Below are 15820 nucleotides of genomic sequence, written 5' to 3'. Positions count from 1 at the left end.
CCTCCAGCTCACCCTGTGCTTTCCTCATTACCCCTTTTTTTATTATATTTATTTTTACATCAGCCCATCTAGCTCTTCCACTTTTCTAATTTTGTATTTTATTTATTAAAGCCACCACCTCATTGAGAGACTGAATTTGTTAGTAGGCGAAGTTCAGGTCTTTCACACATAATGAGAACACGGTGTTGGACTGAAAATGCATTTGTCAGGACAGATGAGTCACAGGTGAATCACACCAGTTCTGGGGGTGATCCCTGCAATGTGCCGAGGACAAAACATAACAAGCATTGGCATAGCCAATAGGTCTCGCCGTTGGGGCCCTATAAGTGTTTAACCATGCAACAGTTAATGTTGTTGCACCAAGGATATTGTGCTGCATGACTAAATACTTATAAGGTCCCAAAAGCGAGACCTATTGGCTATGCCAATGCTTGTTTCTCAACCTCCCCGCCTCACTACTGCTTCGCTGGAGCAGCTGCGACTGGTGCTGGATGCTGTCCTGGGCATTTAAATGACCCTTTCAAAGAAACTCTGACATTCAACACTCTGTCTGTCTGAACCATCATCCTCCAGAACTGTATCAAGTTCTCCGTGTGCTCTAGTTTGTTAAAAGCTGCAGAAATGTAGTGTCAGTCCCTGGGCCCTATTGAGATCTATGAATAAACTCTATTATAAATATCCTCCATGGTCTGCTGAGTCAAGGTTTGAATCCAGGACACAAAGCAGAGACGAGCACTAAGCGGGATGATAGATGTTGGAGGTTTTATTGTGCACCTCCTGCCTGTTGTTAACAGCTGTTAATTGCCCTTTCCCCTTGTTACATGCCCCCACATTTTTCTTGAGCCGTGGGAGCAATGAGGCTTGATTGTAATTGTTCAGTGTTGTTTGAGTCTTCCTCTTTGCGGTTGTGCTACGTGGAGTTCTCAGATCCAAGGTTGGTGACTGTGTACTGGACTATCTCTGTGAGGAGGAGACCCTGCTCTGACTCATGAAGGTAATCAGGTTGAGTGGGGTGTGTACAGGGTGAGACTCATCACTGCATGAACCGGATCAGGCCCCAACTATATCAGCCCAGTGGGGCGCAGAGACCTGAGTCAAAAAGTGATACCCGAGGAGTGTGAATAGCGACTCCATGTGGCTGCTGCTGCTGATCAGTCCAGATGTGTGCAGGGACTGATGATACTTTTACACTGACCTGCAAGAACTCCTACATTTACAGTGGATATATATAGGTTGATAAAACAACTTAAAAATCGACTAAAAAAGGAAATCAGCAAAATTAAAATAATCCATTAAGAACAGAGGAGAGAGGATGCGGTCTTACTGCTAGACTCCCAACGTTGGAGCTGGGAAACCAAAGTTCAAGCTTCGGGGTCGACTCCACATCCTGTGATTTTGGGCAAATCACTTAATCTCCCCGTGCCTACCAAAAAAAAGAAATGAATGAGTCTTTGTGTAACGTAACTGATGCTCGTGTAAAGCGCTCCAATACCTTTGGGTCGAGTTTGCGCTATATGAATCTGCATTAAAAAAAAAAAAGATCTGGACAGAGCTTCAAGCCTCAATCTCTTCGAAAAACTCATGTAAGTTCTGGCTGTAGTGGGGACTGGGTCCACAGTTATGAGTTAGGCGGAGACTATTTTATTCCTTATAAGATCTAGAAAGATTATCTAATTGACCTGTATGGTGGGCACCAAAGAGATTGGAAGGAAGTGAATGCGGGATCTGGGTTGCAAGAATATGCTATTTCACCAGCACTAACTGGAAATCCTATCCTATAAAGTCCTCACATGCTGCTGGTCCCAGCGGACTGCCAATGGCGGTCATGAAATGCGATCCACCAAGATGGGCTCTCTTCTGACTATTATATTTAACTTGGTTATCTATTCTGGATGGGCCCGATTCACAGAACTAGCTTAAGACAAAATCCTAAACCTACTACTTTTGGTATTCACAGAAGTTAGTATTTTGTCTTCAGTTTGACTTAAGACAAACTTAAGACAGACTTAAGACAGACTTAAGTTAGGATTTTACCTTAAGTATGTCTTAAGTCTGTCTTAAGTCTATCTTAAGTCGGTCTTAAGTCTGTCTTAAGTCTGTCTTAAGTTTGTCTTAAGTCAAACTTAAGACAAAATCCTAACTTCTGTGAATACCAAAAGTAGTAAGTTTAGGATTTTGTCTTAAGTTAGTTCTGTGAATCGGCCCTGGTATGTTTTACCATCGTGGAAGGTGCTAAATTCTATACGCCATTTACAAAAGAGGATCCAGAGTATCACCTGCAAAGCTACCGTTTGATCTCACTATTAGATGCCGACGGAAAAATATTTGCAAAACAGATTGTCATTACCTCTAAAACTGGGTGGATAATTCGAACCAAATATCTTTTCACCTGACTGGTTTTCGGTTGAAATGTTCCACCTTAGAAAACTTTGTGGCACTATCACTTATGGCCCAGAAAGCTTGTCAAAATATGATTTCAAATCTTTTTGTTTGCTTTATTCATTTTTTCATTACTTTTGACAAAGTGAACAGATCGAAGCTGTGGTTCAAATTGAAATCTTGGGGGACTGACCACGGCTTACTGATATTTTAATTGCACTGCACAGTGATACATGGGTTAGGGTGAAACTATCTGATGGGAAAGTGATGACTAAAAAAAAATACACCTTCAATGGCCTAAAACAAGGATGCGTCCTAGCCCCTTTATTATTCAGTGTTTACATCTCTGAGCTAAATAGGGGCCTTACTACAAGAAAGAGGTGATTTACCCAAATTGTCCAGCCCAAAAGTTCCGTATTTGGTTTATGTAGACAATCTAGGGATTTTATCTATGACACAGATTGGTCTAGAAATCCAATTAAACAGAGTGTTTTCCTTTATTACGGACAACAACCTTCAGACTGATACCAACAAGACAAAGATCATGGCATTTGGCTGTGTCAAAATACAACTGGTCTATTGGTCCCACCAAAATTGAATTGGTGCCAACATAAACTTACCTAGGATTGATACTACAAAACAAACTAAGTTGGAAGGCCCATTTAAAACACTTACGTAATAGAGTGGCAGTACTAAAACAAGAGCGTAAAGACTTTTGCTATAAAAGATGGAGTGGGTGTGATGAGCTCCACACTTACGATTACCAATTCGAAAATAGCTCCAACACTTATGTATGGGTCTCGTTCATGGAATCCAGACACAGACAGAAAGGTTGACACGATGATCCTGAGCTGTATTAGAAAGCTGTTCAATATACGGAACACAACTCCACAAAGCCAAGTGAGACTGGAGTATGGTGTTGTACACCATCTGCTTGGGCAACTATTAACTGTATTAACTATTTTATGGATTGTTACTTATCAGAATTCGACACCCTACAGATTTACATTAAGGCGGAGTTGTCCAGGCCCGCCACTGACGCGCTTCTTGCAGAACAGTCTATCAAGACAGTCTTGGCTAACCTCCATCTGCCAGACTCAGCAGACATTTGTAAAATGTCCAAGCCAGCCCGGAAGGCATTGTTAAAACAGGAAATAAAACTATGGAGTTGCATTGAGGATATAGAGATGACAAGTAAATATAAGAACACAACGTACAACTTGGAATCATATTCTCTGCAACAAGAACCATAACATTGATTATAACATGGGTGCTAAAGAAATAAACTTTACCTACGCTTTAGCCTATTATATTTATTCTTTTGTCAGTTTGATGGCCAATGCAATATGCATGGTTGTTTATCAGTGCTTAATTTGAGCCAGAGCTTTCCGGTGCTGAGCACCAGCACCTAATTATCAACACCACACTTAGGGCAGTCTGCCACAAGGTGGCGCTGCTCATGTAATTTAGAGATGAGCTGTATAACAGTTACTTTGGAAAACAAAATACATTAAAAAAAAAACTAATACCTGCCTCCACAGTCATTCCTTTAGCTTTGGGGAGTTTAAATAATCTGAACTGTCGCATTTACATGCAAGAGAGATGGTTAGTAGGTGTTTTGGCAGCGATGACAGGGGCGAAGGGTGGTGCAAGCTGCAGTGGCCTCCTGGTCAGAGCCCTGGCACTTAATATTTTCCAAATAAAGCACTGTTGTTTATGCTGGCTGTGCCACATGGGATTGTAATTCTTGGAGCATATTTTCTGTCTATTTCCCTAAATTCTCGACCTCCTTCCGAGATATCTGATACCTATTTTTTACAGTCAGGAAGTTAGATCAGTCAAAGGATGCAATCCTATTTTGCTTCAGAGGCTGTCCACCAAAAGCTGTTGGACACATAACTAACAACTTGTCTCAATTAGAAGATAGGAAGCTTCAACGCTGGGGAGGAATCTGACATCATCAAGTGTTTGAGTCCCATGCTTTTACATGTACTGTTTTTGTCCAGTTTTAGAAAGATTTTTTTAGCCCTTGGTTACTCTTTTTCTATGTATTTTTAAGTCGGTGCTTTTATGGTACAGGATTGTATACTGTAAATGGTTTTGAAAAAATCGAGGCAATAAATTTACTTACTTACTTAACGCCAACATTTTATGCACGATGGTAGAGACAATTGACTGACCCAGCCAGGCTTTGTAGCAGGTGATGGAGGTCCGTGTAGTTACAACCAATCATGTGCATTGCTCGCGCTTGCAAAAGGGCGAGTTAACGGTGGTGCCACCAATTGCAGCAAGAGGCCCTATTATGTCTTTTTCTTCTGTGGTGTTTTGGGGGCAGGCAACATTCTCACAGTTCCTAAGCATTTTGCATAATGTAAGCATTTAATCAAGAAAGCATCTGTCTAAGCGTTTGAGGGAACATCCCAGTAGTGGAGGCTTCCTTCAATAAAAAATGTCGGGGCACAAAGGCGCTACGCACCATAAACTCGGAGCTGGAGCACGACCGCTGCAGCACTTCTCCCTTACATGAGCAGGAATAAGAAGGACTTCCTTCCTGCTTGTGGAACAGAACTCCAACCAATCCTGGAGCTGCTTTCATGATATGAAAGCAGCTCCAGGATTGGTGGGAGCAGGCTCACCCAGTGATCATTTTGAGGCTAGGGACGTGTACCAGCAATCCCCAGCGTTTTTCCCAGCCTCTGGATTGCTGGGTCTACACTGCGCATGTCAGATAGGATGGCTGTAGACAGCTGGCAAATCTGTCATGAGCACTGTAGACCAGTGCTGTAATCCTGTATTTGCAAGATTCAGCTCGCCCCCACCCTTGCGATGTACACTGCGCGAGCCTGTGTATTGGCAAATAAATAAAATGGAATTGAATGCCATTTTATTTATTCGTATTTGCCTGCTGCAACAGGTGGGGCAATGCTCCTCTGCTCCTAAGGAGGAGCCGTCCCTGCATCCCAGACGCATAACTCAGGCTAATCTGTCTTCTGTCTCTCCCCCGCAGGTAAACATCATGCTGAGGGTCCTGAACCTGGCTTTCAATGGATTCGGAAACGAAGGGGCCCTTGCCCTAGGCGAGGCGCTCAAGCACAACACCACCCTGCTTCACCTGGATATCAGCAACAACCGCATCAACAACGAAGGGGCCGGTCGGCTGTGCAGGGGCCTGGAAGTGAACGAAACGCTGCGCATTCTGAAGGTCTGCCTGGCTGCCTGACCTCTGTCTGATGCCGGGGACGGGAGTGCGGGGATGGGAGGTGAGAGGGGAGCCAAAAAACACACATCTGTTAGCTTGTGTAGAATAATGTCCATGTTACCCATAAACAGATACTATCAGGGGTGTAAAACAGGTCCCAACAGCTCCTGTGGCACAAGGGGCAAACACCACTGGATACTACCTACATAGGCCGTTATTGCATGCATCCTCTTCTTTCTATACCTTCTGCCTAAAATGGTTTTACAAGGGCCCTTTTATTACGTGCTATTACTCTGTGCCGTGGTACCGCATGCAGTATTAATGGGTTTAATTCTGTGGACTAAACCATGACTTACAGAAAGCACTGACACTGACTTCCACATTGTGGGCCTGATTCACAAAATACCTCCACACTCGTGGCGGAGGCCCCACAGTTGTGGGGGAGACTCTGCTCTCAGGGGGGAGTCTCCGCAACGAGAATTCTTATTGCGGAGATTCCACCCGAGTGCGGATACTCCTCCACGACTGCGGGGACTTCGCCAAGAGTGGGAGGTCCTTTGTGACTCAGGCCCAAATGCTTCAAGCTGGAGTTACCGATGCCCCTGGTTTTACAATTACCTTGATAGTGCCGAACGTGAAGTCCACAATGCTGAACCCGCCAGCGAAAACACTTCTCAGTTTATGAATGGCAGCCTCTTAGGTATACTATGGAGCACAAATTGCAGATCAATCAATCAATCAATCATTTGTAGAGCGCACTACATACCCGCGAGGGTCTCAAGGTGCTGGGAGGGGGGTGGCGCTACTGGTCAAACAGCTAGGTCTTGAGTAGCCTCCTGAAGGTCAGCAGGTCTTGGGTCTGTCGTAGGCGAGGTGGGAGGGTGTTCCAGGTCTTGGCGGCGAGGTGGGAGGAGGATCTTCTACCGGTGGTTGTTCTACGGATGCGAAGGACGGTGGCGAGTGCGAGGTCGGCGGAGCGGAGTTGGTGGTTGGGGGTGTAGAAGGAAAGTCGTCTCTTGAGGTAGGCTGGGCCGGTCTTGTGGAGTGCCTTGTGTGCGTGGATGTGGAGCTTGAAGGATATCCTCTTGTTGACGGGGAGCCAGTGCAGGTTTCTCAGGGGGGGGGTGATGTGGCTGTGGCGTGGTACGTCGAGGATCAGTTGTGCAGAGGCGTTTTGGATGCGTTGCAGACGTTTGATGAGCTTGGTCGGGGCTCCCGCGTAGAGGGCGTTTCCGTAGTCGAGTCTGCTGCTGACGAGGGCCTGGGTGACTGTTCTTCTTGTGTCTGTCGGGATCTACCTGTAGATCTTGCGGAGCATGCGGAGGGTGTTGAAGCAGGAGGAGGAGACAGCGTTGATTTGCTAGGTCATGGAGAGCGTTGAGTCGAGGATGATTCCCAGGTTGCGTGCGCGGTCGGTGGGTGTCGGGGCTGCCCACAGTGCCGTCGGCCACCAGGAGTCGTCCCAGGCTGAAGGGTTGGAGCCGAGGATGAGGACCTCCATCTTGTCCGTTTTCAGCTTCAGTCGGCTGATCTTCATTCAGTCGACGACGGCCTTCATTCCTTCATGAAGGTTGGATTTGGCGGTGATGGGGTCCTTGGTGAGGGAGAGGATCAGCTGAGTGTCGTCGGCGTAGGAGATTATGTTGAGGTCGTGCTGTCGGGCAACATGTGCGAGCGGGGCCATGTAGATGTTGAACAGTGTCGGACTGAGGTAAGATCCCTGGGGTACGCCGCAGATGATCTCGGAGGCTTCGGATCGGAATGGGGGAGGCGGACGCTCTGGGTTCTGCAGGAGAGGAAGGAGGTGGTCCATTCCAAAGCCTTGTCTCGGATCCCTACGGCGTGGAGGTGTGCGCGTAGTGTGCTGTGGCAGACTGTGTCGAAGGCGGCGGAGAGGTCCAGGAGGATGAGGGCCGCGGTCTCACCGTTGTCCAGCAGGGTCCTGATGTCGTCGGTGGCGGCGATGAGTGAAGTCTTGGTGCTGTGGTTGCTGCGGAACCCTGACTGGGAAGGGTCCAGGATTCTGTTTTCTTCAAGGTATCGGGTTAGCTGTCTGTTGACGATCTTCTCGATGACCTTTGCCGGGAACGGAAGCAGAGAGATGGGCCGGAAGTTCTTGAGGTCTCTAAGGTCCACCTTTGGTTTTTTGAGTAGGGCGTTTATCTCGGCGTGTTTCCAGCTCTCTGGGAAGGTCGCGGTCTCGAGGGAGAGATTGATGATGTTGCGCAGATGGGGTGCGATGGAGCTGCTGGCTTTGTTGAAGATGTGGTGCAGGAGTGGGTCTGACGGGGAGCCGGAGTGGATTGTGCTCATGGTCTTGATGGTGTCATCGAGGCTCATGTTGGCCCAGGCTATCAGGGGGTCGTGGTCGATGGTGTGCGGAGAGTCTGTTGTGTTGATGTCTGTTAGGGCTGTCTGGGTGTTGAAGCTGTCGTGGATGTCTGCTATCTTGCGGTGGAAAAAAGTGGCAAGGGAGTCGCACAGGGCTTGCGAGGGCGGGATGTCGTTCATGTTGGAGCTGGGGTTGGAAAGTTCCTTCACGATGTTGAAGAGCTCCTTGTTATTGTGTGTGTTGTTGTCGAGGCGGTCTTTGAAGGAGGTCCTCTTGGCAGTCCTGATGAGGTGATGGTGGTTGCGGATGGAGTCCTTGTGGGCTGCGTGGCTGTCCGGAGTCTGCTCACTGTGCCAATTCTTCTTTAGTTTCCGGCGGGCTCGCTTGGAGGCTAGGAGTTCTGGGGTGAAGCAGCTGGCCCTCTTGCTGGTGTCTCTGTAGGAGGGTTTCTTCAGTGCGGCGATGGTGTTGGCGCAGTCGTCGATCCAGCGTCTGAGGCTGTGGGCAGCGTCGTCGGTGTTGGAGGGTTCGGTGGGTGGGCTGAGAGCGAGGTTTGCGTGTAGTTGGTCTTCGGTGATTTTGCTCCAGCAGCGGCGAGGGATCTGTTGGGTGTGGTGGTGTGTGGTGGGTTTCTGGAAGGTGAAGTAGATGCAGCGGTGGTCGGTCCAGGGGAGTTCGGTGGTGTGGCTGAAGGAGACGTGGGAGCTTGAGGAGAAGACGGGGTCGAGCATGTGGCCGGCGGAGTGGGTAGGCGTTGTGACGAGTTGCTTCAGTCCGAGGTTGGCGAGGTTATCGATCAGGGTGGTGGAGTTGCTGTCGTTGTTGTTCTCAAGGTGAAAGTTCAGGTCTCCGAGGAGGATGTAGTTGGTGGAGGTCAGGGCGTGCATTCTGATGAAGTCGGCGATGGAGTCGCTGAACTGGGGTCGGGATCTGGGGGGTCTGTAGATGAGGGTACCTCTGAGGGTGGAGTTGGGGTCTGTGTGGATCTGGAAATGCATGTGTTCGGCAGTGCTGAGAGTGTCGTCGGTGCTGGTCGAGAACCTGATGCTGTTCTTGTGGACGATGGCGATTCCTCCTCCAACTCCGTTGGGGCGGTTCTGCGGGTGATCTTGTAGCCGTCTGGGATGGCAATGGCGATGTCGGGTGTGTAGGAGTTGTTCATCCAGGTCTCTGTCAGGAAGGCGACGTCCGGGGGTGAAGTTTCGAGCAGGTCCCAGAGCTCGACAGCATGTTTGCGTGCGGAGCGGTTATTCAGTAGGATGCATCAGAGGTGATCGTGGTCTTACTTGGCGGGTGGTTCAGCGGCTCTGAGGCTGGTGTAGCTGCAGTTCCGGCAGGAGAAAGGACCCTGTGTGCATTTCGGGGTGGCTTTGAAGCAGGTGTGGGTCTGTCCGGAGTTGAGAGCGTGGAGTGTGCCGGCATCATAGCGGCGGCGGTCATCGTGGCGGGCGCGGGGACAAGGGGTGCTGGCGCTGGGCGCGGTCCAGGCGCGGACGGGCGCTGACGGGCTTTGCTTAGGCGCGCACTCGGCGCGCCAGCGGCGCGGACGTAGAGCGGCCGCCATATGTGGGGATGGGGGAGGGAGGAGCAGCTGGGAGGCGGGAGGCAATGCGGGGCAGCGAATGGCCAGTCAGGGGGTCGGGCCGCAAGGGGACGCAGCGGCTGGAGCGGGAGCAGTGAGGGGCGACGAAGGGAGCAGAAGGCAAAACGGGCAGAGAAACACAGGGACAGCGAGGGGAACAGAAGGAAAAGAGGGCACAGACCAAGTACAGGCACCGGGGGAAGACAGACAACAGCAGTCACAGACACCAAATAACAATAAAGGCAATGCAATAAGATACAGATGGTGATACAAACCTAGCAGAGACAGCTGGGGCAGGGACACACAGGCGGTGCTGTGCGGAGGGAGAGACACCTACCTAGCAGGGTCAAGGGTCGCTTTCCTCACCGCGCAGCGGCCGACATATATGGGGAGGTGGGAGGGAGGAGCAGCTGGGAGGCAGGGCAGGGGCAGCGAATGGGCAGTCATGGGGGCGGGCGCAAGGGACGCAGCAGCTGGAGCGGGAGCGGTGAGGGGCGACGGAGGGAGCAGAAGGCAAAAGGGCACTGAATTACAGGGGCAGAGAGGGAACAGAAGGCAAAAACGGGCACAAAATTACGGGGCAACGAAGGGAACGGAAGGCAAAAACGGGCACAAAATTACAGGGCAACAAAGGGAACAGAAGGCAAAAACGGGCAGAGAACACGGGACAGCGAGGGGAACAGAAGGAAAAGAGGGCACAGACCAAGTACAGGCACCGGGGGAAGACAGACAACAGCAGTCACAGACACCAAATAACAATAAAGGCAATGCAATAAGATACAGATGGTGATACAAACCTAGCAGAGACAGCTGGGGCAGGGACACACAGGCGGTGCTGTGCGGAGGGGGAGACACCTACCTAGCAGGGTCAAGGGTCGCTTTCCTCACCGCGCAGCGGCCGACATATATGGGGCGGTGGGAGGGAGGAGCAGCTGGGAGGCAGGGCAGGGGCAGCGAATGGGCGGTCATGGGGGCGGGGCGCAAGGGACGCAGCGGCTGGAGCGGGAGCGGTGAGGGGCGACGGAGGGAGCAGAAGGCAAAAGGGCACTGAATTACAGGGGCAGAGAGGGAACAGAAGGCAAAAACGGGCACAAAATTACAGGGCAACGAAGGGAACAGAAGGCGAAAACGGGCAGAGAAACACGGGGACAGCGAGGGGAACAGAAGGAAAAGAGGGCACAGACCAAGTACAGGCACCGGGGGAAGACAGACAACAGCAGTCACAGACACCAAATAACAATAAAGGCAATGCAATAAGATACAGATGGTGATACAAACCTAGCAGCGGCAGCTGGGGCAGGGACACACAGGCGGTGCTGTGCGGAGGAGGAGTGACCTACCTAGCAGGGTCAATGGTCGCTCTCCTCACTGCGCAGCGTCCGCCATATATGGGGAGGTGGGAGGGAGGAGCAGCTGGGAGGGAGGGCAGGGGCAGCGAATGGGCGGTCAGGAGGGCGGGGACGCAGCGGCTGGAGCGGGAGCGGTGAGGGGCGACGAAGGGAGCAGAAGGCAAAAGGGCACCGAATGACAGGGGTAGCTAGGGAACAGAAGGCAAAAGCGGGCACAGAATTACGGGGCAACGAAGGGAACAGAAGGCAAAAACAGGCACAAAATTACGGGGCAATGAAGGAAACAGAAGGCAAAAATGGGCACAAAATTACGGGGCAACGAAGGGAACAGAAGGCAAAAACGGGCAGAGAAACACGGGGACAGCGAGGGGAACAGAAGGAAAAGAGGGCACAGACCAAGTACAGGCACCGGGGGAAGACAGACAACAGCAGTCACAGACACCAAATAACAATAAAGGCAATGCAATAAGATACAGATGGTGATACAAACCAACCAGCGGCAGCTGGGGCAGAGACACACAGGCGGTGCTGTGCGGAGGGGGAGCGGCCTACCTAGCAGGATCAAGGGTCACATAGTTTCTGGTCGTAAGAGTCACTGGAAGTAATCAAGAGCTTGGCTCTGCTGTAGTACCTTGTATTCTCTGGCATATCACTGTACAGGAATGCTATGGGCCCTCACCTCTGTGAAATCTGTTTAATGGGACAGAATTCCAAAAACATTGGAATTGCATAGAGAGAATGATATGCCATAGAAAGGAGGTTGTTTCCCTACAGCTATGGCTGTTGGATCAAATGAGCGAGGTGGTAGGAGAGAAAAAACCCTGCTGCCAGGTGCATGTCGCAAATGGGGACAAGGAGTTGAAGTGAGTGACTACATGGACCACCAGAACCTCTCCTTTCTTCTAAATTGATGACCTAATAACACCTCACGTCTTAGTTCATCACTTATTATGCACCCTTTCTGGGGGAAACTTACTATACTTGAGGACTAAGCAGCCAGTGCTTTCAATCTCTTCCATGCCCACATTTTACATTTGATGAAGTAAGCCAACACACTTGACTCACTTTGTTGATTGTGAAATGTTAGGCATCACATGTCACTTGTAGGGAACTTCAGAAGAAGTAAATCTATTTAATTTTCTCTGCCTTGGAATGCATAAAATGTTTGAAATTCATCTTGTAACTTTGTGTTGTTGCAGCTCTCCCGGAATCCTTTAACGGTGGAAGGGGCGATGGTGCTGTTGACCGCTGTCAAAAAGAACGCTGAGTCTAAATTGGAGGAGCTTGACATCTCAGTAAGATGGAAGGCATAAGCATACTTGTACACACTCTAGCTTTGCTCAAACCACAGCTTGTTCATGCCTACCACTGGATGACACAAGACTGGGCAACTAAATGATACTACACCTAAGGGTTCATAGCCACAGGGGGTGTGTGAGCAGCAGGAGTTCTGGAATGAAACTAGGTAGAAGAACTTAAGGGGTCCAGTGCGTTAATCATGGACACGCCTCCATACACAAGACTGTTTTGGGGGGAGCTTGTGCAATGGGAATATTTTCTGAGTACATTCATGGGAATTACTCTTTTTAGTTTGCTTGATGTAGTGGGCTAACAGTGGGGATATTACAATATGTTTTATGGTGGAACCAGCTATTAGGATATTTGGGTGTGTAAATGGCCTTTTCGATGCATATCCATGCAAAGGGCTCTTTTGTACTTGGTGCTTGCAGTAGTTGTGTCTGTAGTACACACCACCATCGAAAAGGTTAGTTGGATGGAAAGTGAGCGAATGTGCCAGTGAAGTGATTGTGTGCACGTCTTCATAAATCAGGCATTCTTGTGTAGTAAGTGTGTATGCAGACATCATTTGAAACTCTTGCACTGAAGGGGCCATGTGTTGTGTTTTCAGAGGTTGTCTTCTGTACTGAATAGTGACCGGTTGCCCTGTTTGCAGTCACCGGCCTGGCTCCCATGCTGACTGCTCTCTTTACAATGCAATCCATGAATGTGTCTAATGATCCGTGTTCTGTCTTGCAACTTCTGGTGGCCAACCTTCTTTCTTTCTGTCCAGACTCCTGGTAAATGCTTTGTGTGCACTGTTCATAGACAGGGATAGTTTGCACTGTAACCAGTCAATGGACTCCTGTCACTAACCAGTCTCTTTTCCAGACTGACCCACTGGTTTTATTAATCCACTGACTAATCCCTTGTTTCCTCTCTTTGATGACCCAACCCTGGTCTACTGTCTTCACCTTACACTGCCTGGTTGCTTCTCTTTAGTGGCCAGCAAAGTGCAGCCTCTGTGCAACAATGTCTCCCAAGTCTTAGTTCTCAAAGTACACTGACCTATCCCAGATCTTCTTTCTTAACGACCAATAACAAGTCTCCTCTCTTTGTCGTACATTGCCTAAACTCTTCTCTTTGTTGACCAGCACAGTGCAGCCTCCGTGCACTGATGTTTGTTCATTTATTTATTTATTGAGTTTTGTATAGCACAAACTCTACCCAAAGGTATCAGAGCTCTTTACATAGTTGGTAGAGTAGCAGTTACATTAGTTACATATTGGGTAAATGCCATTACATGGGTAGATAATGACAGTAAACATAAGAAGTGTGCAATAGATAGTAGCATTGCGTGAGTAACATATGGAGTGGATCCAGTTACATGATGTAAACACAAGCACTATACATAATTTGCAGGATAGCAGTTAAGTGAATTACATGAGGGGTAAATACAACTGCAAGGAATCAGGAAAAATACACAGCAACGGTATATATAGCTGATAAAAATAACAGTTACGTGAATTACATATGAGGCAAATACATTTGCAGGGAGTAAGCACTGAAACATAGCAGCAATGCACACAAGGGGTGTGCGATAAACAGTAACCGCTGTCTTGGGTGTACTGAGCTGCTCAGTTCGAGGTAGCTTAGGCGTATACCTGAGAAGTTGATGGAGAAAAGCTGTAGTGTCAGGGTATGCTGTTTTGTTTGCAGTAGAGTCTGACATCAATCTACCCCGCTGCGATAGTTGTAGATCAGCTTTTGTGTACAGGTAAAGGGGCCGGACCAGATTGCACTAAAGGGCTGCAATAGGCTTAAGCTGACATGAAGAAAATATATGTTCGAGGCATGTGGGCTGCTGAATTCATATCTGTGCATAGATCGCCGCCTAGTGTTGGGTCCGGATGTTTGCACGTTGTTGTCCTGGAAGAGTGTTCGAGGTATCCTGGGATAGGTGACTCCTCCCCTGGACTACAGTGCGCATGGGCATCCTCTCCATCCTCAGATTGTTTTTTTCCGCCATTGGGTTCGGATGTGCTATCTTAACTCAAGTTAGGAAAAACTTTATCGAGGCCAAAAGGCCTTTAGTTCGCGTCTGTACTGTTTTCTCGATCGGTTTCGATACTCCTTTGTTAGTTTACTAACTTTCAGAACCGATTTTTCGCATCTTACCTGCCCATCGACGACATCGACGATGGAATCGAGGACACCATTCAAGAGATGTCCGGTATGCAATGCGAAATATCCCCACATCGACGTCCATCCGGTGTGCAACAAATGCCTTTCGCCGGATCACGACGAATCGACATGCATGGCCTGTGCCCGGTTCCGTTCCAAGAAGACTCTACGGAATCGACGAGCGGCAAGACTCGAAGCGCAGCACGCGGCACCGGCCCCGGCAGACATCTTCAACGCCGAGACCGAAGATGTCGAAGAATTGGAGATCCTACCCTCCAGTCCCGTTTCCGAACATGACTCCGGATCGGACGACGTCGACGAATCACTCTTTCGCAGAGATGAAGACGACACCGAGGTAGGAGACTACGAGGAGGCCTTAGGGGCCGAAGAGAGTAGCTCCAATGACGAGCAAGGCCTACCCGTTCAGACTGAAGAGAGCCCAGTGCCACAGTCTATGGCTCCGGTCGAGGGATCGCCTTCGGGCCTTACCCGCGACCTATCCCGCAGTTCTTCGGCCCCGCCCTCGGGCCCGGCCTCGGACATTCAGCGGCAGCCATTATTACCTAAACCGGCTGGTTTCCCTTCTTCCAAACCGAAACCGAAAGCTGCACTGGTTCAATTGAAACCGAAACCAAAAGTGGCGCTGGTCGGATCGAGGCCTTCCACACCTTCGACGCCAGCGAAACGCGTCGGCACCGAGCGCACCAAGCGAGACTTCGGTGCCGAACTTGAAGCGGCCGACGTCGGAGTCGGCATACGGAAAAAGGCCTTCGGTGCCAACAAACCTGATCGGCTCCCGGCGTCGACGCCATCGACTCCGACACCAAAGGTCACACTGCCGGCTGCGTCTCACATCGCTTCCACGGCAACACCAAAGCCTCATGCATCGAAGACGTCGACGGCCATTCCCGCCCCTCGACTCGATGACCCACCGGCGCCGAAAAAGTCCACGACCGCCTCTCCAGACCTGGTCGGCGCGAAAGCCTCAAAGGCGCTCCAAGTGCGACCTGTTGCGGCACAAAGCAGCAAAACCAAAACGGTCCTCCAGGACACGTCGGGCTCCGGCCCAATAAAAGCTCCAGCGGCCTCTTCGGCGCCAGCCAACATTACTTTTGGCCTGCCTCCGTCCACGATCCCAAAAATATTCCAACTCAGGACACGGGTCACCCACACCACAACTACACCTGCTGAGACGTCTCCGTCACATGTCATCGACGCCAACACCGGCAGGATGGTTATCCACGAATGGAGGATAACTTCGGAGCCACCTTTGGACCCTTTCCGGATCCCACTAAAAAGGAAGCTGCCTGTGGACTCAGAACCTGTCCTAAGCGAATATTTCCACTCGCCCTACCAGGATCCACAATCATTCTCTCCCACACACTCCGACACGGATGTGCTGGAGGACTACATGGGTGACCAAGTCCCCTACCACGGAGACATAGACCCTGATGACCAACAGGACCCTGATCAAACTTGGGGCGACCCTGCAGATCCAGGTGCACCTCTAGATGCAC

General features: G+C 49.9%; 1 protein-coding gene across 1 annotated transcript in view; it reads left to right on the top strand.

The window, feature by feature from the left end:
* LRRC74A (leucine rich repeat containing 74A) overlaps nucleotides 1–15820 on the top strand; it is a 140013-nt gene that overhangs the window by 46703 nt on the left and 77490 nt on the right. Inside the window, exons 9-10 of the mRNA XM_085626688.1 lie at nucleotides 5387–5581; nucleotides 12041–12136. Coding sequence (XP_085482814.1) covers nucleotides 5387–5581; nucleotides 12041–12136 — 291 coding nt within the window. The remainder of the gene's footprint in view (nucleotides 1–5386; nucleotides 5582–12040; nucleotides 12137–15820) is intronic.

Source organism: Triturus cristatus, chromosome 9, assembly GCF_964204655.1.
Source record: "Triturus cristatus chromosome 9, aTriCri1.1, whole genome shotgun sequence".
Classification (NCBI taxonomy): domain Eukaryota; kingdom Metazoa; phylum Chordata; class Amphibia; order Caudata; family Salamandridae; genus Triturus; species Triturus cristatus.
The sequence above is the reverse complement of the archived record's forward strand: the minus strand, read 5'-3'. Positions and strand labels throughout refer to the sequence as shown.